This window comes from Pithys albifrons, chromosome Z (genome assembly GCF_047495875.1).
Source record: "Pithys albifrons albifrons isolate INPA30051 chromosome Z, PitAlb_v1, whole genome shotgun sequence".
NCBI classification, from domain to species: Eukaryota; Metazoa; Chordata; class Aves; order Passeriformes; family Thamnophilidae; genus Pithys; species Pithys albifrons.
In genome coordinates this window covers 14,186,935-14,213,594 of record NC_092497.1, presented here as the reverse complement: position 1 = coordinate 14,213,594, position 26,660 = coordinate 14,186,935, and the positions used below count along the sequence as shown (strand labels likewise).

At 38.5% G+C, this 26,660-nt stretch overlaps 1 protein-coding gene across 1 annotated transcript; it reads left to right on the top strand.

Moving 5' to 3' along the window:
• The first annotated feature begins 203 nt into the window (after positions 1–203).
• On the top strand, positions 204–19,858 carry C9 (complement C9). The gene is made up of 11 exons (XM_071580429.1): positions 204–316; positions 6,056–6,173; positions 6,804–6,951; positions 8,030–8,177; positions 9,832–9,970; positions 11,453–11,668; positions 14,596–14,836; positions 16,161–16,289; positions 18,341–18,519; positions 18,727–18,955; positions 19,679–19,858. The coding sequence occupies exons 1-11, from the start codon at positions 231–233 to the stop codon at positions 19,837–19,839; spliced, it is 1,794 nt and encodes a 597-aa protein (XP_071436530.1). The 5' UTR covers positions 204–230; the 3' UTR covers positions 19,840–19,858.
• Positions 19,859–26,660: the final 6,802 nt, after the last annotated feature.

The window sequence follows — 26,660 nt, the reverse complement described above, 5'->3', positions numbered from 1 at the left end:
TTTTAAGCTTGAAACTATTCACAGTATTTCCCGGGCCCAATTCAGGGGAAGAAGTGGAATTTTCTGAAAAGTGGACTTTAGAGCATTTACCGTAAGGCAGTTTTGGCCAATTACTGGCATCCTTCAGTAAACACTGCTTTTTGTTTGCTCTCTTGGTAATAAATAACAAAAGGAACAAATAAATGAATTACAAATTTGGTCATAGCTATTCTCGTCTATTCAGCTACAAAATGAGAACCATGCATGTTATCCTGCAGCTTATATCTATACTATGCAATGTAGAGATGGTTGCATCCCTTTTTGGGGAAGGCAGAAGGTAAGTAAGTGTTCCTTGTCTTCTGCAGCTCTCTCCTGCTTTGTTTCTGTTATCACAGAGCTTAAACATCCAATGCAGACATTTCTAATGGAAGCTTCCTTAGGTACTCTATGAAAAAGGAAACTACTACTTGCTGTATTTCAAGGAGTCACATAGAAATACAGTATCCATTTATTTTGAATGTATGTGATACAAAAAAGGTGACTGATAGCAGTTGAAAAAGGTGACTCCTACCAGGAGGTGAAGCTCAGGCACTTTCACACTCAGGCATGCTGAGTGTGAAAATACTTAACAGTTCTTTCTGAAGATACACAATTTTATGCTGACAGTTCTTTTACTATTGAAAGTCTCCTAGGCTGCCTGCTTCCAGTCTTTGGAAATACAGCCTTTGGGTTTTCACTGTAAGTAGCACTAGAAAGAAAACAAAGATTTGTTTAGACCCTACAAAATGATCACATGAAAACAACTAAAGCATGACTCTACTAAAAATGTCTGTATATCATTTACAAGAATGGTCAATACTAAGTGATGAAAAAATATGTCATATGTTGGAGCAAGTCCAGAGGACCACAAAGTTGATGAGAGGACTGGAGCATCTCTCCTAAAAAGACAGGCTGAGGAAGTTGGGGCTGTTCAGCCTGGAGAAGAGAAGGTTGTGTGGAAAGATCATAGCAGCCTTCCAGGGTCTGAAGGGGGCCTACAGCAAAGATGAAGAGGGACTCTTCACCAGGAACTCTAGTGATAGGACAACAAGTAATGTGTACACACTGAAAGAAAGGTAATACAGACTAGATATTAGAAAAAAATTCTTTACTTTGGGTGTGGTGAGGCACTGCAACAGCTTTCCCAGGAAGGTCAATGATGCCCCATCCCTTGAGGTGTTTAAGGCCAGGCTGGATGGAACTCTTAAGAAACCTGGTTTACTGGGCGGTGTCTCCACATATGGCAGGGGTGATGGGGACTAGATGATCTTTAAGGTCTCAGCTGTGGGCAGGGACACCTTCCACGAGATGAGGTTGCTCAGAGTTTTGTCTAGTATGGCCTTTGACACCTCAAGTTATGGGGCATTCTCAGCTTGTCTGGCCAACTTGTTCCTGTGCCTCACCACCCTCACAGTAAAGAACTTCCTCCTAATATCTAATAGGAATGTACTCTCTTTTAATCCATTCCTCCTTGTCCTGTCACTACATACTTTTGTAAAATGTCTCTCTGTCTTTCTTGGAGGTTCCCTTCAGATACTGGAAGGCCACAAATAGGTCTACCCTAAGCTGTTTCCTTCCCAGGCTGAACAATCCAAGTTCTCTCAGCCTTTCCTCATACAAGTTCTCCATCCCTCTAAGGATCTTGGTGGCCTCTGCATTTGCTTCAAGACATCCCTATCTTTCCTGTGCTGAGGACCCCAGAGCTGTATGCAGTGCTCCAGGGGGGTCTCACCAGAGCACAGCTGAGGGGCAGAATCCCCTCCCTTGACCTGCTGCCCACCCTGCTTTGGATGCAGCCTAGGAGACATTTGGTTTCTGGGCTGAGTGTGCACATGGTTGGCTAATGTGCCATCTCTCATCCACCAGCATCCTCAAGTCCTTCTCACCAGGGCTGTCTTGATCTGTTCATCCCCCAGCCTGTCTTGATACTGGGGTTTGCCCTGACCCAAGTGCAGCACCTTGCACTTGGTCTCATTAAACCTTATGAGATTTCCATGAACCCACTTCACAAGCTTGTCCAGGTCCCTCTGGATGACATCCATCCTTCAGGTGTGTCAACAGCACCACTAAGCTTGGTGTCATCTGCAAATTTGCTGAGGGCGCATTTAATCCTGCTGTCTATTATTGAAGATATTAAGAATACATAATAAATATATGTAATATAATATATTATTTATATAAATTAAATATGTATAATATTTATCATGAACCTATTAAATAATACTGGTCATAGTACAGACCCCTGAGGGACTCCACGTGTCACTGATGTCCATTCAGATCCTGAGCCATTGACCACACCCCTCTGGATACAACTGTCCCAGCTACTTTCTTACCCATCTAACAGTCCATCCATCAAATGCATTTCTCTCCTGTTCAGACAGAAGGATATTGTAGGGGACCATGTCAAAGGCTTTACACAAGTCCAGATAAATGACATCTGTAGCCCTTTCCTTTTCTACTGATGTAGTCACCCCATCATAGAAGTCCACTGGGTTGGTCAGACATTTGCTCCTTAAGTTTTGAGGTTATGACGTTCAGATCCAATTAAAGCACAGGTTTGAGATTTCCTGGTAAAAGATACAGTTATTACAGGGAACCCATAGCAGGCAACTTTGGCCAGCAGCTTGGCTTTCCAGTGAAGTAAGACTGTACGATGGTGCTAGGAACTGCAGCTGGCAAAGGTTATGCCCTCATGTGGTGCTATCACATCTCCAAATGCAAGGCAGCTATGCCTTCTCTCTTTGTCAGAGATAATTATGAAACCAAGGCTTTTTCTTGAGTCTTCGTTTTGTAACAGGTGAACTCAAGAGTCCTCTATTTTGAAGTACAGCTCACCAACAAATCACCAGAGCTCTGTGGGCCTGAAGGTGCATGGAGTGTATGGTGCAATCCAAGTCAAGGTGCAAACAGTTCTGTGGACTGATTGTGAAATGGCTTTTGCTTTCCAAAGAATACTCCTCTGTCCCTCAAACCTCTAAAACATAGCAGAGAAGGTATTCTAATTTCCATGCCTATCTCTGAAGTTCATGCTCTCAACTATCATCTTCAGTGAAGTTCAGAAATATGATTCAATGTAAACTTCTCTAGCACCTGAATACTTGATCATCACTAGGAATAAGATGTACATCTGCCTCTAGAAATCTTCTTAGATACCCCAATATGTCTTTAAGGAACCTGTCAGTCTTCAACCTGAAATGCAAAAATAGATGCTGTTACTCAGAAATTTACTGTCCTATATCATTAAAGAGATGGAAAGGTCATATATGTATGTATCTTGCAGACAGAGGAGGGAACAAGCTGATTCTTAGTCATTGGCTAGGGCAGTAGACTTTAATTTTTTGCCAATGTTGATGCTACTGTCATGCTGAGTGGTAGGAAAATATTCCATAGAATACTGTACAGGAACTTTTCAAGCATTACTTGCCTAGTATGAAGTATCTGTAAGATGAGCTAAGTATAGATGAAAGTTGTTTTTGAAGAGGCTGAAGACCTACATTAAATTTTGAATACACTACAACTTTATAAAATTTCACAGAACTGCAGAATACATTGAAAAGTCTGGGTTGAAAGGAACTTCTTAAGGTCTTCTACAGTGTTCTCTTCAAAACAGAGCTTTAGATAGATTATCCAGGTGTCCTGTCAAACAGTGTTGAATGTTTCCAGAGTAACCTATTTCACTGCATTTCCTTGGGTAACATTTAATGTTTAATAGTTATCATGGTAAACTGTTAAGTTCATTTTAATATTTGTATTACATTTCCCCTGAAGCAGCTTCTGCATGAGTCCTCTGTCTTCCATATAACTACCTTCTAGAACTTCCTTTTCTGTTGAAGTTTCTAAGTGATGCTGTACACATTTTTCATTTTCTTCATTGTTTTTGTGTTTTAAACCTTAATATAACATAGGGTAAGTGTGACTGAAATGGAATTATAATTTCAAAAATCCTTATCAGTTCCCAGACTGAATTATCTCTCTGATTTATCTAAACATGCATGCTTAGTGAATATTTGACATACACCTTGCAGTAAACCTCAACAGCACTGGAGAAAAAAAGCTGGCCCTTAAGTGGGCATATGAAGGAAGAAGAAAAGACTTAGATTAATTACCATGTTGAATCTAATCACAGCCTTTCTGGGTTAAGGCAAAGAGACCACTGATCCATTACCCCATACATGATAGCAATCATTAATAGATGCACAGGCAGAAGTGTAAGGCCAAGGCAGATGTTCAATGCCATCCTCCCTCATTCCTGGCACTTTCAGCTTCCAACCAGTGGGTTATTGATTTAGGTTCACAAAGTCCACCAGAGAATTAGTGAAAGGGAATTCTGTGTAAAATGGACTTCTCACAAGGTTGGTCCTGCATCCTCTATAGAGTACCCCAATTCCTGGTACCAGGGACCCAGCAAAGCTTCATGCTTCATACCAGGTAAGAATTTGAAAGGTCCCAATTGTGTGGAGAATTCTTCATTCTTTAACTCATTTCTCTTCTGTATGCAGATTGGGCTCTTCTTTTTTTTTCCAGAATCCCACCTGTTAAAAGCAACATCCTCAGCCAAGGATACATGTACTACAGACCCTCGGTTGAGGTCAGGGGACTTCTGAGAAGGATCTGTTTAGTAGCGGCAGGCAAGGCAGTGAGTGTGTGATACAGATACTTCCAATAGCAGCTGTTGACTGTATGTATGTGTGACAGCAGAAAGTCTGAGGTATCAGAGTCAGTCGGGGTCCACTGATTATTTTAAAGGTTGCACAGCAACTCTGTGATCCCTGAGCTGCTTAAGATTTCACTAGCTGGAAAGAGGTCAGTTTATCATCTCAATAACAACTTGTTACATATGTAAACTGATCACAGAATAAATGACACCAGAAAGTTGGACCAACTGTTGTATCTTTTTTGTCCAAACTGCGAATTTGTTAATCTTGTGGAATCAGGTTATATTTGCCTGTACTCCTGACATAGTTCTATGATGTAAGGGGGTCAGGAGCAGAGGGTAAGGCCTTGCCTGCAACGAAAACCCGTATGTACATCACACTGCAGGAGCTGCAACCAGCTGGGCTCAGCAAAGAAGGTCCCAGTGTAGGCACAAAGGCAACAGCATTAACTTGGAGAGATGCAGAGAGAGGTTGCTTCACAGTGAATGAGTATGTAAGGCTTAAATAAGAAATAAATTACTCAGTGCAAACCAGGCAAGTCAGACTCAATGCTCCTTCATTCTTCTGGTATTGTTACCTGCAAAGATGAGGTCACCAGTGAACTACTCACCATGGTTTTTAAAATTAACAAGTCATTTTACAGTGCATCAGCTTTTAATGTTTACTAGCAGGTGCTTTAAAGAAACTTGATTTCCATTAAGTGATGGCCTTTCACTTGTGGAGAACTGGAAGTTTGATGGTATTTAAAACTGAGTACCAAAATGAAGAGTCACTCTAAATAAAAAGAGGCCAAACTGCAAAATTATTCAACTTGACAAGCTGAACAGTAAGATATCGACTACTCTGTTTTGTCCAACAATGTCAGTCAGTCTGTTACCAATTAATACCTGTATTTCAGCTCAGGAAAGCATTTATGCTTTTATCCAAGCTTTAAGAACAATACCATGAAAGTTAATAAGCCAAAAAATCACAAAGACATGTATTGAAGTGATGCATCTGTTCAAGATGTGCTTCTGTGCCTCTGTCTTTATATGCTAGGAAGCACAGCCTCTGTCTGAGTGGGGGACTGCAGATGTTCTCTGTGTATTTTTGTTTCATCCTCTTCAATAACATGACCCACCAGAAGAGCATTTGTATGCACAAAGATCTAAAAAAAGAGGAAAGACCTGGCTTATTAAGTCTTCAAAGTGTTTTTAATGTAATTTTAAACCACCAAAGAATTTAATATTAGGCAGTTGTTTATACATCTATGTACTGCTATGAAAATGAAACAGAAATCAGCTTGAAGATGCTTCCAAAATACTGGCCTATGGTTTAAATACAAGTTCACATTTGCTTTTAGTGTACTGCCCAGTACTGTACTGAAATATTTTGTTTGACAGCTCTCCAGAAAATGCTTTCCACAGGAGGACAAGAGAACTGAATGCTCCATCTCCAGTAGACTGTAAACTAAGCAGCTGGAGCACATGGGGACCCTGTGACCCATGTACCTATCAAAGGGTAAGCTGTCTTTGGAAGTCTTTGTTCTAAAGCCACAACCAAAGGGATGCTATCTGTCTGCCTGTTGGTTATAAGAAAATGTCAGATTGCAACGCCTAATACTGTATATTCATGATTTGATGAAAACCATAATCATTTCAGATCTGAAGCCACAGGAATAAGAGAAGACTACATACAGATGTGCAAGCGTTCTCATTCAAATGTTTGTCAAATGTTCTCATTCAAAATGTTTTCTTCATAGACATTATCTGTTTTGGCCATGCGGTGTTTCTATTAAAAAGCAGATTTTTATTTTCTTAGTGGAGTTCTTCTTATGAGACTTTAAGAAACTAAAGACTTGAAAGCATACAAAATATAAATTATGCACTTCCTCCATGGAGTGAAATAAACAAAGCACTGAAATAAACTAAATATTGAAAAAATAACATCTCCACAGACTAGCTGAGTATTATTAATTACAATTATTAATTTAATGTTGTTTTTACCATAAGCTGTGCCTGTGGATTTTCAACCAAATATTTCACCAAAGATGTTTCATTTTGAAAATTTCTCAAGTTCATCTAGATACAAGTCAATTCTGGAAGAGTTTTCTTTTCGGACAATAGTAAATGGTGTTATTTGTCCTTCAAGTTTCGCTCTAGACATGTTGAAAGATTCGGACAATTTGGTGGAAAACCATGCCTGGAGGCCTTAGGAGATGCACAAACCTGTAAAACCGATGAAGTCTGTCCTGAAGAACCAGAAGCAGACTGTGGTAGTGACTTTCAATGCTATTCTGGTAGGTTTTGTTTTTGTACCATATCAAGTGATGCCTTTACTCAGCAACCACATTTTTTTATTTCTGTGAATAAGTGAAATCAGACAAAATACATACACAAAAACAGAGATACACCTCAGTGTTTTTCTAATTGGAGACAATTTTCTGCAGCAAGGCCTTATGCTAGCACTTTAAGACTGTCCGTAGGCAAGTGGATTCAAATTTACAGTGTCAAAACCACAGCATGAGCAATGCTTAAGGTGGGGTACATTCCTCTCATCTTCCATTGTAATCTAGATCTAATTTAAATTCTTCTGTAATCTTTTCTCCATGGTTAGAGGCTGGCCATACTGTGAGTATCCTTTCTTCTAAATTAACTGCTCCATCTGCTACTGGATCACTGTGTGTTATGAAAGTCATGGGGAAAAAACCTAGGACTGGAAGAATTTTAACAGAATGGATATGGAAGTTTATTGATCTAAATGTTCACAAGCATTATGTGGCATTTCAGATGAGGTGGATGTTATCAAGAAATTTTATTATGCTAGGCCAAATCTTTAGATACTGTAGGAAAAAAAAAAAGAAAGAAAAAGAAAAAATGAATCTTTGTAAAACTGGTGCTATGCAACCTTAGGAAAATTACTATTTCACTTGCATTAGAACACAAAATGCTAAAGTTTTGGACACTACAGTTGCCATAATATTTAAATAATATTGTCCAAATAGCAACAAATAGAAATAATTCTCTATTGATGTTGGATTGGTATTTTCCTCTGTTCTCTTAATACAGAGGGGAAAAAAATAAGAAAAGAAACAATCAAAGTTTAATATAGAAACAATCTCAGGATGTAACAACTTTCTTCAGAAGACGACGGTTGTCCTGCAACTGACTTTTCTCAGCCATCCTAGTAACTCACATGTAAATACAGTAGTATGCAGGGCTTTTTCATTTGAAAGATGCAGAGCATATAATTTTATTTCATCTTGACAATAATATAAATATACACAGAGGAAGAGATCAGTAAAGAGTAGATGAAGGTGTCATTTTAAGTCCCTCTTGACAAAAATGCATTTATGCAATGTTTTGTTTTTTGATTAGGTCGATGTATAAAACAACGACTTGTGTGCAATGTAGATAATGACTGTGGAGACTTTTCTGATGAAGATGCCTGTGAATCTGACCCACGATCACCATGTCGTAACCATGATATTGATGTGTCTGAAGTTGGTAGGACTGCAGGGCAAGGGTATGTAGTGAAGTAGAAAGTAGTCTTGCATGTTGTGAAGAGTTTAGGATTGTCTCCAAAACCAGCTGAAAAAGCTGGGGCACACTAACATTTCCAAAAGTGGAATCTGAATCATGTTACCATTTCTATTCAGAAATGCTAATTAGCTCTGGGAAAAACAGTTAACTCCCATTTTATTATGTATACTTGGAGAGCATAAAATACTTATGCAGACAATGTGCATCAACCATAGTGTTAGTAAACAGAATCGTACATAGATATTACATGAATTAACTTTTAATGTGTATTATTTAAATGTAAAGTTGATGGAGATATAGGTATGTTTCAAGTGCTATTTCATAACAAATTGATAATTCCCAATTACTTTACTAAAATGCATATCTAAAAGGAAGAAAATGCCTCTTGATAATTTATACAATGGGATGCCCTACTGCAGTGACACTCTGGCTGCAGCTTTTTTCCAGTATTGAATTCTCAATTCCCCAGATCTTTGTTGTTTACAGGAGTTTTCATTGTTAATCTAAGGTGAAAATGAATCTTTCTGTTCTCAGACCTTGCTGGATTTCTTTCATTTCAAGTAAAAAGAAAGCATGACTTATTGTTTATCTACAGAGTTAGAAGACTGCTATCCAAACTGATGAAAATAAAACTAGAATATAGGACCACTGTGTGTTTGATGAAATGGATCATCATTTTCATTTAATTTCTTACTGTGTAAGAACAAAAATGGTTCTCTTTAACCATGGGAAAGTAAACCAAGACAATTTTAGATGTAACTTCTTTATTATTTCTATTACATTCTATTACTAAAATCTTCCATGAGAAACCTTTGTATAAAGATGCAGTATTGATGCTGCTGACTGATGATTTGGTTATGACTTTCTATACTCAGATAGATACAGAGACATTTCTCAGATGTAAATATTGGAAATACTAAAAATATTCAAATGTATGGAATAGTCACAGAAGAGCAAAATAGTGGTATGGAATCCTTCATGGGGCAGTTATTTTTGGAAGTAGTTCTTGTGCATCGATATATAGATGCAAAGAGTTTTACAGCCAATATGCTTGCCTCTCTGTTTTTGTAATGATTCAGATTTCCTCTCTTGTGCTGCAGGAAATACTGCTGTTTCATAGGTCACACCCTGCAAGAAGAGACAATACAAGGAGTAGCTGTATATTCCTTCTACAGGTTGGGTGGTTGTTGTACATATTTGATAACAGAGTTCCCACCAGCTAGCAAACTAATACAAGTTATGAAAAAAAAGTCCTAAACCAGGTTAAATATAGCTATTTAGATGCCATTTTACATCTAAAAGAAATGCTTTCTCACAAATATGTTGATCAAGAAGAAATGTTTTTGCCTCCTTTTATTCTTAAGGTTCTCACTGTGTTTGATATTTAACATCTTTTATTTGTTTATTTTTCATACATGGTCTTTAAGGAGCTTTACAAAAGATGTATCCTTATCTCCATTGCACAGATGAGAAGACCACAAGAGATAAGGCAAGCTGCTTGGAAAAAGGAAGATTCAGTTCCACAGCTATAGTCACCATCTCTCACAGAAAATTACTTTTCCAGCCTTAAGACCATTGTCTATGGGTGCTGACACTCCCTTTTTTCAAATATAACCTCTCTTGTATTTTTCTTGTAGGATCAATATTTTAGGGATGCAGCCAATGGCCAGCCCATTTGACAATGACTTTTTCAATGGTCTTTGTGAAAGGGTGCGTGATGGAAACACACGGACATATTACCGCAAGCCATGGAATGTGGCTGTTCTCATTTATGATGTGAGTTTAAGTTCTGTGCAGATTAGGATGTGTTTAACTGAATGCTGAATCCTCACATCTTGCAAGACTCAGTGTACCTCTCAAGTCAGGCAGCAGAAGGTTTTTAGCATCAAGCTTGTGCTAATTCTAGAGGAAAACAGGTTATATTATCATTTACTTTGGCAGTTAACCTCGTTGTGCTAGATAAACTCCCACATGTTCATTGCTGCACCTTTCCAAAATAAATGAAACTATCTTTCTGGAATGTTAACAAAATGAGTGGATGAGACAAAACAGAAGACATACAGAAAGAATTATGATACCTAACTCTTATTCAGTAGAGCAACAATTAAGCTACTTTTTCAAAGACAACGAAAAAAGACAAATAATGTTGTGATACTCTGGTCCTACATGTTTTTTCTAATCAGTGATGCTTTTCTCTGTCCCACTGTAAAAAAACTAATCTAAGAGGCATTTGAGTTTCCCAATACAACCTCCAGTGAGGCTTGAATACCAAAAATGTTGATGATCATTGAAACATAAATGTCAGATGCATTTCAGAAATCAAAGTAGTATGTTTCATACCAAAGGCTTTGATTTTTTCTGCAAGAAATAACTTCATAAAACAAATACAATTTTAACCAGCTCCTGCTTAAAATGAGTAAATCTAACCCAACACCACTGTTTATATTTTTTTTATGTAGAACCACTTTTTGTTACTAAAATTCCATGTTCTGCTAAAGTATGCTAAAATAAACAACACTGACATAGGTATTTCTGAATTAGCTATATTCTGCTCTTAAGAAAAGAAGACAAATCGTAATTCTGACTCATTTCGGATGGCAGGACCTATTAGACAATCTTGTCTGCATTCTAGGAAAGAGATGGAGACTATTATTCCCTACATAGAATCATAGAATCTTCTGAGTTGGAAGGGACTCACCAGGATCACTGAGTCCAACACATGGCCCTGCACAGGACACCCCAAGAATCATACCATGTGCCTGAGAGCTTCTTGAACTTTGTCAGGGTTGGTGCTGTGACCACTTCCCTGGGGAGCCTGTTCCAGAGCCCAACCACCCTCTGAGCGAAGAACCTTTTCCTGATACCTGACCTAAACTTCTCCAGGCTCAGCTTCATGCCATTCCCTCAGACCCTGCCTGCCCCTCTGCTTCGTCTTGGGCGGAAGCGGCTAACCATGTAACAGAACTGTTAATGCACATAAATTACTTTGACAGTGTTACATGCTGAGATTTAATACTCACTGAAATACTGTCATTGCAGTTTTCTGTTCACTTTTGAACCACCAAACTGATTGAGTTGATGTGGTTTGTGGAGGTAGTGATATTTCTATTTCCATTTGTTTTGTTTCAAAAGGAAAAGAACCTGTAAGAAAATGTATTGCTAAGCTAAGTAAAAGATACCATTTTAAGGTGCTACACAGATTTTTCTATTACTGCCATTTTTGTTTTCTCATACAACCTTTTCATTATCTTTTCTCAGACAAAAGCAGACAAAACCTTCACATCTGTGCTCTACCATGATCGTGCAAAAATGTTACGAGAAGTTTACATAGACAAAGAAAAACACTTTAATGCTGACCTGTCTCTGAAATACACACCTACTGATGGAAACAAAAGTAGTTCAGAAGCAAATTTCAAGTATTACTATAGGAAGAATGCAACTTTAAGTTCCATTCTGCAAAGCTTCACAGAAAGGGTGAGTTTAATTCATCCAAAGGTTTTAATGAAACTATTCTTCAAACAGTACAATTTATGCAATATTAGAATAATAAAATAATAATCTTTCTAATTATTCTAGTCAGCCACTATTTGCTGTCACTTAGTAAAAAAAAAAAAAAAGAAACACCGGAAGCAATAGGGTTAAGATTTCAGACGTGGAGGAAAAGTAACCAAATGTAGCTTCTTTTTCCCACTGCTTATCCTTGACTAGGCATCATCCTTATCTTCCTTAGGGGCTTGAAGTTAGAAATAGTCAAGACCTCTGATCCCATCTTGATTAAAAAGCAGCTCTCATCTGCACAATGTGGGCAAATTAGGTCAAGTTTTGTGATAAAAAAATGATACTGAATAGACCTACACTCTGCAAAAGTAGAATAAGCATATATAATAATCACTGAAAGGTCAGATCTCGGTCATTTGGGTACATCTGCACCAGTGAACTAGCTGGGGCCAAGATGCATCAGCATTAGCCCTGGTATATGACAATCCATAGTTATTAGCATGTTGCTTTTGTCAGGGTTAGCTCTCACGATCTCATAAGCAATGACTATCCTGCAGTTCCCTACAGCATGTTTGAGGGGAATGTTCTCATAGACAGTCTGGAGAAAGGAAGCCTATTTTGGGGTTACACAAAAGTCATACCACTACCTTCACTTTGAGATAGTGGAAAGACCCATTTTATTTACTAGTAAGGAAGTAGCCTCAGCATTTAGTGAGGCCAAAATGAGAAAGACCACAAAAAGTGATACTAGATATGTTTTGGTTTAACCACAGCCAGCAAGCAAGCCCCACACAGCCACTCACTCATTCTCTCCCCAGCAGGGTCAGGAGGAGGGTCAGGAGGGTAAAAGCTAAAAAACTTATGGGTTTGGATACAGACAGTTTAATAGGGAAACCAAAAGTTGTGCACACAAGCAAAGCAAAACAAAGAATCAATTCCCTACTCCCCAAGGGCAGCCAGGTGTTCAGCCACCTCCAGGAGAGTGGGGCTCCATTATGTGTGAAAGTCACTTGGGAAGACAAACACCATCATATCAAACATCCACTCCTTCCTCCTTCTTCTCCCACCTTTATGTACTGAGCATAATGTCATATGATACAGAAAAACACTCAGATCACTTTGAATCACCTGTCCTTGTTGTGTCTCCTTCCAGCCTCCCAGGCAGCCCCAGCAACCTTCCCAGCATGGTAGTGGGAAAAGTAGAAAAGGCCTTGGCTCTGTGTAAACACTGCTCAGCAATAACAAAAACATCTCTGTATTATCAGCTCTGTGTTCAGCACAATTCCAAAACATGGTCCCACACTAGCCACTCTATCCTGGCCACAAACCAGCACAACACAGCATTATGGCCTAATCCAGCAGCAGTGTGCTGGGTCATATTCCCTTTCCCACCCTATATCCTAAGATCTGTGACTTCAACATGCCATCATGCACAGGGCACGTTGACTCCATGGGGCTGAAATGCAGTATGTGCAAGGGAGTATAGGTCTGCCTCAACTAATTCAAACTTTCAAGTTTGTCAGCCTTGCTGTCTAGGACCAATTCAGAGCTCTGGAGGTTGAATGGGTATAAGGGAAAACTAATTTAATTTTCATAACCTATTAATTAAAATAATGCTGAAGAGAAAAGTCTATTGTATAAAGTTGACATACAGCACTGACTTTGTATTGGTAAGAGTCCTCTTGGGATTAAAATGGACTCAAACCATAAATCTCAACAGATGAAAAAGATCAAGTTCTGTAGCTCACAGTGTTTACGGACTGCTTATAGTGAAGTGGTTTATGATACAGTTTTGACCTCAAATTCTTTCTCAGAGATCAGTTCAGAGAATGAGTCACAATCTGTCATCTGCAGAGAGGGTAGTGGAGTGGCAGTCTCTGGCTGAGAATCCTCCAGGGCTCACCTGCAAGCTAAAGCCAGAAGCCTGGAGGCACCTAGAGAGCTAAGGATTTTGTACGTGCTAGTTGGCAGGAATATTTCACCTACAAAAATTTCCTCACAGAGATTTATATGTCTGCAGATTTCTGTTGGTCTCAAGCAGCATCTTAGTCAGCAGTTTAAGATCCTTTAAATGGTGCCAGCTAATGTGACAGTCAGGTGCTAGATCCCCTTTACATACCTCCTACTGGGCTCTACTGTTAAGGGAGTCACATAAGTACTGCAGATAATAGTGGGGTTTGAAAGGCATGTGTTTGCTTACAATCTGAAGTGCAACTGTTTCACAAGATTTTATTTCACAAGGTACAGGCAGTAGCTAGGTCCTAGTTTACAATATGATATAAAACCACCTGGAGTGTAATTTACAAGAATATCAGTTGCTATACGTAGACTTACAATGTATGTGTGGGTCAAATTACTAAAATGGATTTTTTCATTAATTTTCACTTTATGATGTTATTTGGGGGTTTTGGTTCTTACTGGGAGCTGTGCCCTTCCTTTTGACAGTATGACAAGTGATCCAAAAAAAGAGAGAACTTAGTTCTGCTCTGACTATAAACAAAGACAAAACTCATCTGCTCCCAGTGGGCAGCTATGGTAATCCAGTAATCCACATAGAACTACTTTTTAATGCTATGAAAGTCAGAAAGCCACTTTCAGTAGACATTGTTCTTAATGAGAAGTTTCTGTTGTCAAATAGATCACAAATGCCTTGCTGAAATTAGTAAGATAAGAGTTCTGCAAAACTGAAAGAATTGAAATTTCTTCCTCCTTGCTGTTTCCTTCATTTAAATAAGAGAACTTCTAATTTTAATCAAACAGGTTTATCCCTCTTCCTAAACACTAGATCGAGTGCCATATTTAAAAGAGCTGCAGCTTCTTTATAGGTAAAAATAGAACATATTTTCCTGCTATGCTGCATCTCAGAATGACACTGTCATCTTTTTTCTTCCCTCTGCATTCAGAACCAAACCTTTCTTCATGTAAAAGGAAAGATTCAGCTGGGAAGATTCCAAATGCGGAGTCGTGATGTCCGTCTCACAGATAGTTTCCTAGATGATCTAAACTTTCTTCCTGCTGAATATGATAAGGGGGAGTATTTCAAATTCCTAGAAGATTATGGAACTCACTATGCCGTCTCTGGAACTGTAGGAGGAAAATATGAACTTGTGTACGTGCTGGATAATTACGTTATGTCTCAAAAAGGTACACATGTTTTTGGCCTCGCTGTGGTATGCAGATTGACACCAAGTCTCCACACATTCAAAGAGATATATGATGATAGATCTGTGTATATGGAGCACTACTAAGAACAGCACAGGTCCATGTGTACTGCTTGAGGCTCACCAGTGACATGACAGAATTACTTAAGCTGAAGAGAAATTAGAGTCAGCCTTTCTAATTTACAGAATTATTTGAAGTCTCTAGTTTAAGTCTGTAATTGAGAGGGAAGAAAAACCCCTTAAACCTCTTGAAAATATTAGAAACAGTGACATGGTTTACAAGAGATTCCCAAAGCCTAGAAAATCTGCCTAAACCTTAAAACCAATTTGCTAGATGGTACTTTTTTGTGGTACAATCAACCTAAGAGAATGGTGGTGACAAAAAACAAGGAATAAATACTTCTTAGAAGTCACATGGTTCACTTGAGTGTGTTGAAACTGATTTCATAGCCTTTAATGTTCACACTGGAATTTTTCATGTCCTGGTTAAGATAGAAATTTAACCCACCTTCAAGTGGGTTTGTGCTGGATTTAAGTGATTACTCTGGAATAAAGTTAGAAAAGGCAATTCTCCTGCTGATTTTGGAGATCAGAAAATAAGTACCTGCTACATGCAGCACCAACAACAATATTGCTACCAGAAATTCAGGCTATGCAAAGGGACATCGGGGAAAGTTGTCTCATATCCCACTGTTAGTCTGTTCAAAACCTGGAGACTGTTGTGCTGGATTTATTTTTAAGTACAAATTTTAAGCAAAATTCTTCCTGAACACAAAAATAAAGTTGAAGATGATATGTTTGAGTTTAATAAACAGAAAGGAGGTGTTGGAGGCAGTGGTAGACAAAGGAGGATTAGAATTTATGGCAATAGTGCACTTGTAAGAGATAAGTGGCCTTGATTAATTTCATAGGGAAAGGGAGTAGAGAAACCTAATTGAAGTTAGGAAAGAGAGACTGGAGAATTGAATAACTTGGTGCATAACAAGGGTAAATGTTAAGCAGCCGTGAAAAAAAAATCCATAAAATAAATGGAAAGAATGTTCCCTAGTAGGTCATTTGCTTTCAACTAGATCAAGGAAAACAGAAATCAATTTTTAATATTTTCCTAATCACTATAGATCTCACCTACATCTGTGCAGACACTTAGTTACAATCATTCATTCATGCATTTGGTGGAAGAGGACAAAGCAGAAAATAAATGGGAAGAAGAAACCTAGATACATTTCCAATAGCCCTGAAATATATTCTCTAAGAATAGTATCACATTTTGTCATTCAGTCTCTCTAATCACCTATTTCCACTTCCAGGTATCACTGTAGAAGATGTGAAAAAGTGCCTTGGCTATCACTTAGATGCCAGTATTGCATATAAAAACTTCCATGCTGACACTAATATTGATAGTGGCAAATGTGAAAAGATTCATGTGAAGGACAAATGTAAGTATATCCTTAATTTACATTATATCTCTCTTTTTATAAGCCCCCTTTGAATATTGGAACACCACAATGAGGTCTCCCCAGAGCCTTCTCTTCTCCAGGCTAAACAACCCCAGCTCTCTCAGCCAGTCCTCAGAGGAAATGTGCTCCAGTGCTCTGTCTGTTTTTGTGGCCCTCCTCTCAACTTGTTTCAACAGGTTTGTATCTTCTTTGTGATGAGGACCCCTGAGGTGAACTCAGATGGTGTCTCATGAGAGTAGAACAGTGGGGGCACAGTCCCCTCCCTTGACCTGCTGGTCATGCTGCTTTTGATGCAGCCCAGGACACAATTGGCTTTCTGGGCTGCAAATGCTCATTGCTGGGTCACATCCAGCCTCTCATCCACCAGCACCCCCAAGTTCTTCTCACCAGGGCTGCTCTCAATGAGTTCTTCTCACAGTCTGTACTCATGTCTGGCATTGCCCAACTCAGGGGCAGCAGCTTGCTTTGGACTTGTCAAATTCCATGAAGGTTTTGTGGGATCACTTCTCAAGTTTGCCAGAGTCCCTGATGATGGAATCCCACCCTTCTGCTGTGTCAGCTGCACTGCTCTGTTTGGTGTCTTCTGTAAACTTGCTGAGAGTGCACTTGATCACTCTGTCAATGTGATTGATAAAGATATTAAATAGCACCAGTCCCAAGATAGAGGTCTGAGGGACACCATGCATCACTGGCCTCCGCTTGGACATAGAGCCATTGACTACAACCCTCTGGCTGGGTCTATCCAGACAGTTCCTTATCCACCAAATTGTTCACTCTCTAAATCCATATCTCTCCAATTGGGAGATAAGGATGCTGTGTGGGACTGTATTAAAGGCCTTACAGAAGTCTAGGCAGGTGATATCATTTGGTCTTCCCTTGTCAACCGTCGCTGTCATTCCATCAGAGAAAGCCACCAGATCTAGGCCAGAGTAACAGCTGCTTTGATGCTTGAATCACAAGCCACTAATCTGCCAGTCTGGCTTGATACCCGCTGGTGAACACACATGGCATATGTATCCTCAGTTGTTCCCATTATTGGGACCAAAAACGCCAAGTCCCTATCAATCTTTGTCCAGCTCTAGATGATGCTCACAGATCTCCCTACACATGCATATATGCAGAATAGAGTCCACTTGCCCTAGAAATTAGTTAGAAATTAAGTTTAATGGCAAGCTAGGACAAACTGCAAAGATAAAAGACAGTACATTGCAGACAAGCTCACTGATCCATCTCCTTTTCATATGCAATCAGTCCCCTTTTTTTACCTCTCTCTGCCCCTCTTCATTCCTCTCAAAGCCACCTTAATCCCTCCTTACCTCTTCAATGGCACTCCTCTAAATATATGCTGTGTTTAAGTTTGTGCAAACCCAAAATGCCGTTCGTTGTATCCAGAGAGCCCTTCCCTTGACACATTTTGCCCTTGACTTATCCTCAGCCCCATCCTGCAGGGCTAATGGCTCTGCTGAGACTGGCCTGGGAGGAGACAAGGCAGGGACTCCCTTTCTCTGGTTAGCTCAGTAGTGTTCCCCTGCCTGTCATTGTTCCTCTCTGCTCCTTTGTGTATCTGGAGATAGGATTTTTTTCACATGGCATAAGCATTGCAGAAAGAAAGGAGACTTACTACTGAGTGTAGAAGAGGCAATTCATTTTAGTTATGAAGCTAAAGATCCTACTATTCTAATTCTTGCCCTTTTCTGGTTCAGCTCAGTTGATATACTAACATTACTCATATTATCTTGGGATTGTTGTCAAATGACTTTGATCTCTATAATGTCTCTCAGTTTGTCCTACCCCTTCTTTTCCTTTCAGCTATAGAGTTTTCTAATTCAATTGCAAACTAGAAGATTCCCTCCCACATAAGAGTTATGATCAAAGAAATAGTGAATTCTACTACAATCAGTGAGTGAAGGGTTCTCTCTGCAATTATTTTACAAAAAGGAACCGGTTGCACTAGGAGGACAACTGTGCTTCCAGATGTATGGACATTAAACACTCTTTTTTTTTTTATCCTCTCTTTTTTCTTTTTGTAGCAGAAATTAATAATGATGCTGTCATTGATGATGTCCTCTCCTTAGTTGATGGAGGAAAGATTGACTTTTCAGTTAAAATAAAAGAAATGTTATTACGAGGATCCAAAATGGTTGATGTAGAGGATTACGTACAGTGGGCAAAATCTTTGGTTGATGCTCCGGTAGTGATACAGCAACGAGTAAGTACAGCTTCTTCAAAGCTGTGGCTTTTACAGTTTGAAAGTTTTTGATCTAAGATGGAAGTGAGATGCCAAGTTTACCAGGAACTTTTAGGTATTATTTTAATCTTGACAGTTTCTTCAGATGCTTACCCTAGTGATGGCTATATCAAAAGGATTCAGAAGTTTGGAAAAGTGTATTTAGCATGGGCTTTTTTGCTTCTGCAGCCTTCTCCCATACATACACTTGTTCCAGTTAAGATGAGAGATGCATATTTAAAGAAACAAAATTTGGAAAGAGCAATTGAAGACTACATTACTGAATACAGTGTGTGCAAATGTGAACCCTGCAAAAATGGAGGCACCCTTGTGCTGTTGGATGGAGCCTGTACATGCATGTGTTCAAGCTATTTCAAGGGAATTGCATGTCAGATTCCCAAATCTCCATTGACTGAAGGTTAGTAAACACTCCAAATAAACTAAAATGAGCATATTTGTTGTTAACAATATCCTGACAAAATGAGCCTTCATAAGTACTGAAGCATTGCATAGCACTCCATTATACCAACTGCTTTCAAATCTCATGGGGTATAATGGTGTGGAAGTTAGTGTAATTTTCTGTGTTCTTTCCATAAAGAGGGTACTTTTATTTAGAGTTCATTGTCCCACATACATTATTATGTCTTAAATGACATGAAGTTAATTTAAGTACATGGAAGCATTGTTGAAGCATGCTACAGGAGTGGTAAACAGATTTCAGCAAAAGCAATCTCACTGTGTCTTAAACTTATCTTCAGCCTTCTGCAAAAGCACTATGTTTGCAAGCACGTGATCACATTTCACAGTTACCATGCTAGCTTAATATTAGGTTGATCTACAAAGCAGAAGAGGGAGAAGAATGCAGTTCCACAACTGTCAACATAAAACATTTATTGTGTAGTAAATTAATTCTCTGTGGACAAATTTTTAAAGCACAGGTCCCCAAAAAGGGACCTAGCATGACAAAAATACTGAATGCCACTGACAAGGGCATTTTCAAAATCTAAATCTGTGTTATGGGTGTTGTGTGCTGGAGGCTGCAACAATCTGCAGAGTCACCACAACAGAATGTTAAGATTTGAATCATGGTCTCCTTGAGAGAGGTAGAGGGACTAATCCTAGTATGATGCCTTAATACCAGTTGTCATTGATGGAGGCTGGAGCTGCTGGAGTGCCTGGTCCACCTGCATCAATGGAGAAAGCACTCGAACTCGCCAGTGTAATAATCCTGCGCCAGGACCTGGTGGCAGACCATGCCAGGGAGAAAGCATTGAAAAACGGCCCTGTGAGGGAAAAAAATAGCTATGCTCCTCAAAAACAGGTAAGCAGCCTCTTTAAATGGGTCATTGCATCTTAGAATAAATGATCAGACAATACTTGGAGCATTTCAGAGATGCAGTTGACAAAGTTATGGGTAAGTCCACTTGCATGTTTCTTTTAAATCTGTTCTGCGATACAGCTGATCACCCACCTTGTATCAAATTTGAAAATGGTTAGATTTGTGTTTGAATATCCTGATAAGTAATGTTATATTACAGAATTCAAGATTAGAATGGACTTTTGGATAAGAACAGACTGAAAAGGCAATTCTTAAAAAACAAATTTCATATCCAGTTCGACTCATCATTAAAAAGCTTATGTTTTTAGAGAGAGGAGAAAAGACATATTTTCCATTTTAAAAAAAAATCATGACAGTTTGCGTAACTGAATTCTATCACTTGATACATAGAATACTCAAATCCAAAAAAGCTGGTGTTACAGCTGTTTTGAAACTTTCACCTTGGAAAAATATATTTTTTTTTTAATGCCTACTTTGCAGGCCCAGGAGGAAGTGTTTGGGTTTTATGCTTAAGATGTTGTTGTAAGTTCCTTATCTTCTGGGAAGCCACAAGAAGAAAAGAGGTTGCAAGATAGGGAAAAGTTGTTGAATGTTTCCCTGCTGAAACTCCCTCATGGGAATGCTTGCAAAATACATATCAGAAGATTTCTTGTATGGCTGCCCTCTCTCAGCTTCAGTACAGTTCAGCTACATCTAATATTTTATTTCTGAAGCACCCTGAAGAAAGCATGGCCAGCAAGGCTTAACAGCACTTACAGGCCATCTCACTCTACATGAAGGAATTAAAATTAACTTCCTACAGCACCACATCTCCAGGCTATCAAAGCTACTTATTCTATTAGTTATTCCACAGGTGGAAAAGAGAAAATTGAGAAAAGAATATGACACAAAGCTGGAAAACCAAGAGTAATGTGATGAAGACAGGTATAAGAAGTAGAATAAATTAAATAAACTAGCAAGTTGCAAATTTCAAGCAGACTGAAGACTGGTCCTTCACACAAGGGGCATACCAAAAGAAAATATAAATATATTAAAACATCAAGAGAAATTAATGCAGTGATCATAAACATGAAGATATCTGTGGTTACTTAAGAAGCTGCTGAAGCACCATTTTTTGCAGGATGGAAAAGTATTCTGAGAAATACCATATTTCTGTGTGTTTGCCTACTGCTGGACATCCCTTAGGTCAGTGCTATTGCCCTCTTATTAAACACAGGATATGAAGTTAGCCTTTTCCTGATCCAGTTATTTAAAAAAAAAAAATTAAAAGAAAACCCCAAATCTCATAAGCAGACTAATTTTGTTCCTCTACTGTATCATTAACATGTTCCTCCACAGCCTGGAAAGCAAATACAATGATGATTATTCATTACACATATACATATTCACATGCCTCAGTATGGCATAGTAAAAACTCTAAAAAAACAATGACAACTTTGGATTCTGATATTTATATGCCTTCAGCCATGTGGAGTACTCATTCTTCACACCGAAGTCTGATAGTTTTATGAAAATCACACTGTGTTTTAATTCATATTTTACAAAACCACAGAGTGGCTCAGGTTGGGAGGGACCGCAGTGGGTCTTCTGGTCCAACCTCCCTGCTCAAGTAGGGTCATCCCAGAGCACATGGCACAGGATTGTGTCCAGACAGTTCTTCATTAGAATTCTTTTACATTACAGTCATATTTAAGACACCGTGAAATCATGTTCTTGGTCAGCCATGATACTGCAATTTCTCTTAAATTTTGACCAATATGTATTTTTTGGCTACTATCTTCTATCACTTCTCCACTATTCTTTCTTTTTTTTTTCTTTTTAGAAAAAAATGGATTTCAAACCAATTCCACAAATGACAGTTTCTTCTGGCCAGCTGGATACCCAAGAGCAGTGGAATGCCATGATATAAAAACTTCCTGCAGCTTATATGATTGGTAATCATAACAAAGTAATATGCTAATAAACAACAGAGATGAGTTCATGCAGTTACTGTGGTCTGCCTTTTATTTGTCTGTGGCTGTCCTTAGAGCATGAATCCTCCATCCTTGCTAGTCAATGTCCTGGTGGTCTCCCTTTGTCAATGCTTTTTCATAATTATTTGTGGTGTGTTTTCAAACTGATTTTCAGGTATTCAAATCCAGCATGAGTATCAGAATAATGTATATGGTATCTGTTGATTGATGGTATATTAGTAAAGAACTTGGGATAGTCTTTATCTTCAGCAATATGCCCTTGTGGATTTATTTCCAGCCCTACATTTTACATCTGATTCACACCATGAATCACCAGCATGTTCATGAAGACATGCAGCTTAGATTTATTACTCTTGCTCCTCACATTTGCTGAATAGCCCAACATTTTATCTTGACCATGTCAATGAGTTAAAGATTATTATATGAAATCAGAGTCACACTACAAAGGGATAGAGGAATTGTTATATTACCATCCATATTTCTAGCAACACTTTCAAAGGAAACAATGCTGATGTAATTAGTACTGTATTGCACCTATCTGTCAGTCTCCCTCAATGATTTTTGAACCTAGCAGACAATTACTGGAAAATTTGTTTGGGCTGGGGAGGAAGGATAGTTCTCAAAAAGGTTTCATTTAAAAAGGCAGCTAAGTTGAGAGAAAATAAAAGAAATTTGTGTCCCTGTTGAGCAAAAGATATCCATGTTAACTTAGTTAAACTACTGGATTTCAGAAGAGCTACATGGAAGCAAGATATAAGGAAACAAAGATATATGAGGGCTGAGTGGTTTGGAAATACAGGAACAGTAAGAGACATCAGATCAATGAAATTGGTCCCTTGCATACTGGCAGTTCAATTCTGGAAGAGTCCCCTGAAACCCCCTTTACCTGTGTTCTGCCCACCACAAGTGACTCTAATGACTCAGAGTATCCAAGATCAAACACTACAAAAGAAAACAGGAGAGAGAACTGTTTCCTAGATCCCTATGGTAGGATGGCATTCAAAAAGTCAAAGTATACTGGCAGCGAAAGGAAGTGAATCACACCCTGTGCTAATAAGGCAGACCAAAAAAAGGCCTTTCACTGGTGCCTATCACCATTAACAGATCCCTTCAGACAACAGAAGTAGCAACAGTTTTCCACTATTAGGCTTTCACTAGTTAATCACAGAATCACAGAATTAGTTGGGTTGGAAGAGACCTCTGAGATCATCAAGTCCAACCCCACTTTGATTACTAGATCATGGCACTAAATTCCTAACTGCAGGGGGTCTTTTTCAGTGGATGGGACACATGCACCTAGCATCCCTTCAATCTTCCTGGGATATTTCAGAAGGCCTCAAACCTAATACTTATGCTCTTTACTGCAGTGTGCACCTGTAATAAAGCTGCTTTTGGTGGAAGACTTAATGTTACTATCTCACAGTGGGAACAGCAAAAATCTTCATCAAGAGCACAGCTATCTGGTATCAGGAAATTATTAGAAGACAGAGTGATTCATAAGGAGCTGGACATGAAAATAATTCCTGCTTAGAAAAAATACAGAGGATAGGTCTAGGGAAATCTAGTATAGTCTAAGATTTAATGTTCAGTGTGAACAGACATGGTGGCCAAACATCTTTCCAGTCCAGTTCATATTCTTTATCTGATAAAGAGATTTTTTTTCCTAACAGCAGAATTCTCCCTGTCCTGTCATTCAGTCTCTTTCCTAAATTGCTCATGTAGCATATGGAAGCCTTACTGATTTCCTTCCTCCTCTATTCTCTTTGGAGGATCATTTCTGAATATGAATGACTATAAATGATTAAAAATTATGATATAATATAATTCCCATTTTAAATGTACTCACAATGTATTTATATCCATTTTATTTCAATCCTGTATTTTTTGGTATAATCTTTCTTCTCTGATACTTGCAAACCTTTTCATAACCTTTCATCTCCACTTTCTTAAGTTACACAAGGTAAGCTCTTTCAGGGTCCTTTCAGAAGCCAAGTCCTTCTGGTAACACTGAAAGGCTTCACTTGTACTGGTGTCATTTTAAATTCATGGTCACTCGACATAGTTGACCAGACCAGCACACAAGACTCTAAATGAGACTACATCAGTGCTCTGCACAAATTCTTTCCCTGAATCTCCCCAAAATCATTTGCCCACTGTGCACTCATTATATATGCTTTTCACATGTGCATGTCCTGTTAGTGACTCATTGTCTCCCTGGCACAAAGCAAAAAATCTTTACTTAGCCCTAAATATATGACTTTCTTATTAAACTTTTATTGACTTTTATCACTTCTATACACAAACTTTTCTCATCCTTCGTGTATTATTACTTGATTCTCCCCAGGAGGAGTAGAACCATTCATTCAAATAGCATTGGTATAGGCCCAGATCTTGAATCAGACTCCTCATCCAAGTAGTGGATCAGACAGGATCAGTCCCTTGACCAACGCCTGCAGAACACTATAGTAATCCCAGTTAAACTCAGTAATTCCCTTTCCACTGCTAAACTGTGTTTCTTCTAGGCATCTCCTTATCTGCCTTGTAGTCTTTCTGACAGGTCACATCCTCTCCCAGTGCCCATCACTTAAAATTCAACAAAAGACATTATATGAAATAATCTGCTTAAGTCTAGACTGATCAAGTTAATTGTATTATATGTGCCAAAATTTTCAGCTAAACTTTTTAAAACAGTGTTAAGTTATTCAGACATGATCCATCTTTACATTAGATATAGCTACATATATCTAATATTTTCTCATTCAGATTATTTTTTTCAAATCTTGAAGGTCATATACAAAACTCAGTATCTTCTGTGTTTCACTGTGGTGCAGTATAACCCAAATAAGTACTCTTTGAAGGATTCTTAGTTCTCTGATAACTTGATTAGAGCATGGTGTGTACTGTTAGGATTGTGTTCTTTTGTGATGTTCCTGCGAAGCGAGAATTTGCTGATAAGTTTTCCTATAAAACATGAAAGGACTGAAGACACTTTCAAAGGAGGGCCATTAACATCGAAGGACAAAGAACATCCTCAATGCCAGCATAGAGTATAAGGTTTAGCAGACTTGCATTGGCAGAAAGAACAGAACTATGGTAAGTACAGAGCTCTATACTTTGTGTTACAGGAATGCATAAGATTTAGCACTATCACTTCTGTGGATGTGATAGCAGAACTTTAAACTTATTTCTAATAGTTTTCAAATCAGTTTCTTGCTCCTGACTTCCTTCTTTATATGAAGAAACTTTTTGTTATTTTTTAGCTCCATTGTGTGAATTAGTATATTCTTTACTGGTTCTTGCATTAAAAATTAAGGCTTCTTTTAAGGCCAAGCCAACAAATTAGTTTATGTATCTAGAGGAAGTATTAATGTGACACACAGCAAGAAGTGGGAATGGGTCAGTCTTTCTAATTGGATTTTCAGGAAGAAAATGTGCTATTTTGTTTTGATTCACCAATGAAAAAGGTTGCCTGTTGCAAATAATACTTGAAAAATGAGAACATGAAATAGATTGAATACAGACTAGAGTTTACATTTAATAATGCTTCACAAAGTTCTGGGTGTTCTGGTTGGGTTAGTAGATAAGAAGGCAAAGCAGAGAGTTTATTGCTGTTTTCAAATGTCTAATGGAAGTGTGTCATACTTATCTCAGAGATGCACAGGGATCAAGTGAGCAGAAATGGAAAAAAACATGAAACACTGGAGGTTTTTATTCTGTTTATTGTTTGGTTATAGTTTTTTAAGGGTTGGGGGACTTGGCTTTCTGATTGTCTTTTAACAGTGATGGAAATGAAATGCTTAGACAATTTAGATGGGCTGTATGTAGGAAAACTGCAACTGAGCCATGTGCTGAGCAATCTGAGGATATTGGCCCTGCCCTGAGCAAATGACTTCCAGAGGTCTCTCCTTACCTAAATTATGCTGGAACTCTGTGATTTGTAACGGGAGAGGCTTTTCCAGTAGATGTCCCTGTTGTGCAAGAAACCAGGAAGGGCTCCGCGTTAAAACAATGTTAGTATCAAGATGGTGTGAGTTTCTTCCATGGGAGGTTCTCTTCCCTCTTAGCCTAAAGGTGACATCCAGCTAACTGTGTGTGATGGAACAGGAGACATACGGCCCACTGATCTCATTTCCCAGGTAGCACATTCCAGATATGGGATAGAAAGGGGAAAAGTGGGGTTAGCTGAAAAGCCTTGGAAAAAGACATGAGAATAGAGCAGGAAGGAAGAAATATTCTTTTTTTAAAGACTCTGAGTACACTAGCAAGACTTCAGAATATGGGAATTTGTGTATGCTCTTTACCTAAGCTGATTTTACTGAAAGGACTCTCTGCAGGTGGAAAACTGACCCTGGGCTTCTGTTGTGACTGACAGAGGCACAGATGAAAGCATTCTTGTTTAACATAAGCTACCCTTTCTTTTGTTTAGGGGTTTATATCACAGGCTAACTGGTCTCTTTGAAACAGGCTTTCTGACCAATCTGCTATGACCTGATAAGAATCAGAGATCAGAATTCACTGATAGTCAAATATAGACTGACATAAAAAAAGATGTAAGGCCTTATGCAAATACTAGGCAAGAGGACTTAGAAAACATTCATTTTGAAACATTCGTCTTAAAGATGTTTGGATTAAGCTGTGTTTTCATTTCTAAAGTTTATTGTGTGATTAAAACTGTTTCTGAAGTTACTTTGTGCTTTGAAATGTTCAAGCTGTGGGAGCATCCTCTTTGTTGTTATGTAGGCCATGTCATTGTCTTTGTTACTGATGTCAGTAACAAAACTAAGAAATCATGCAAAGGTTTGCATTTATTT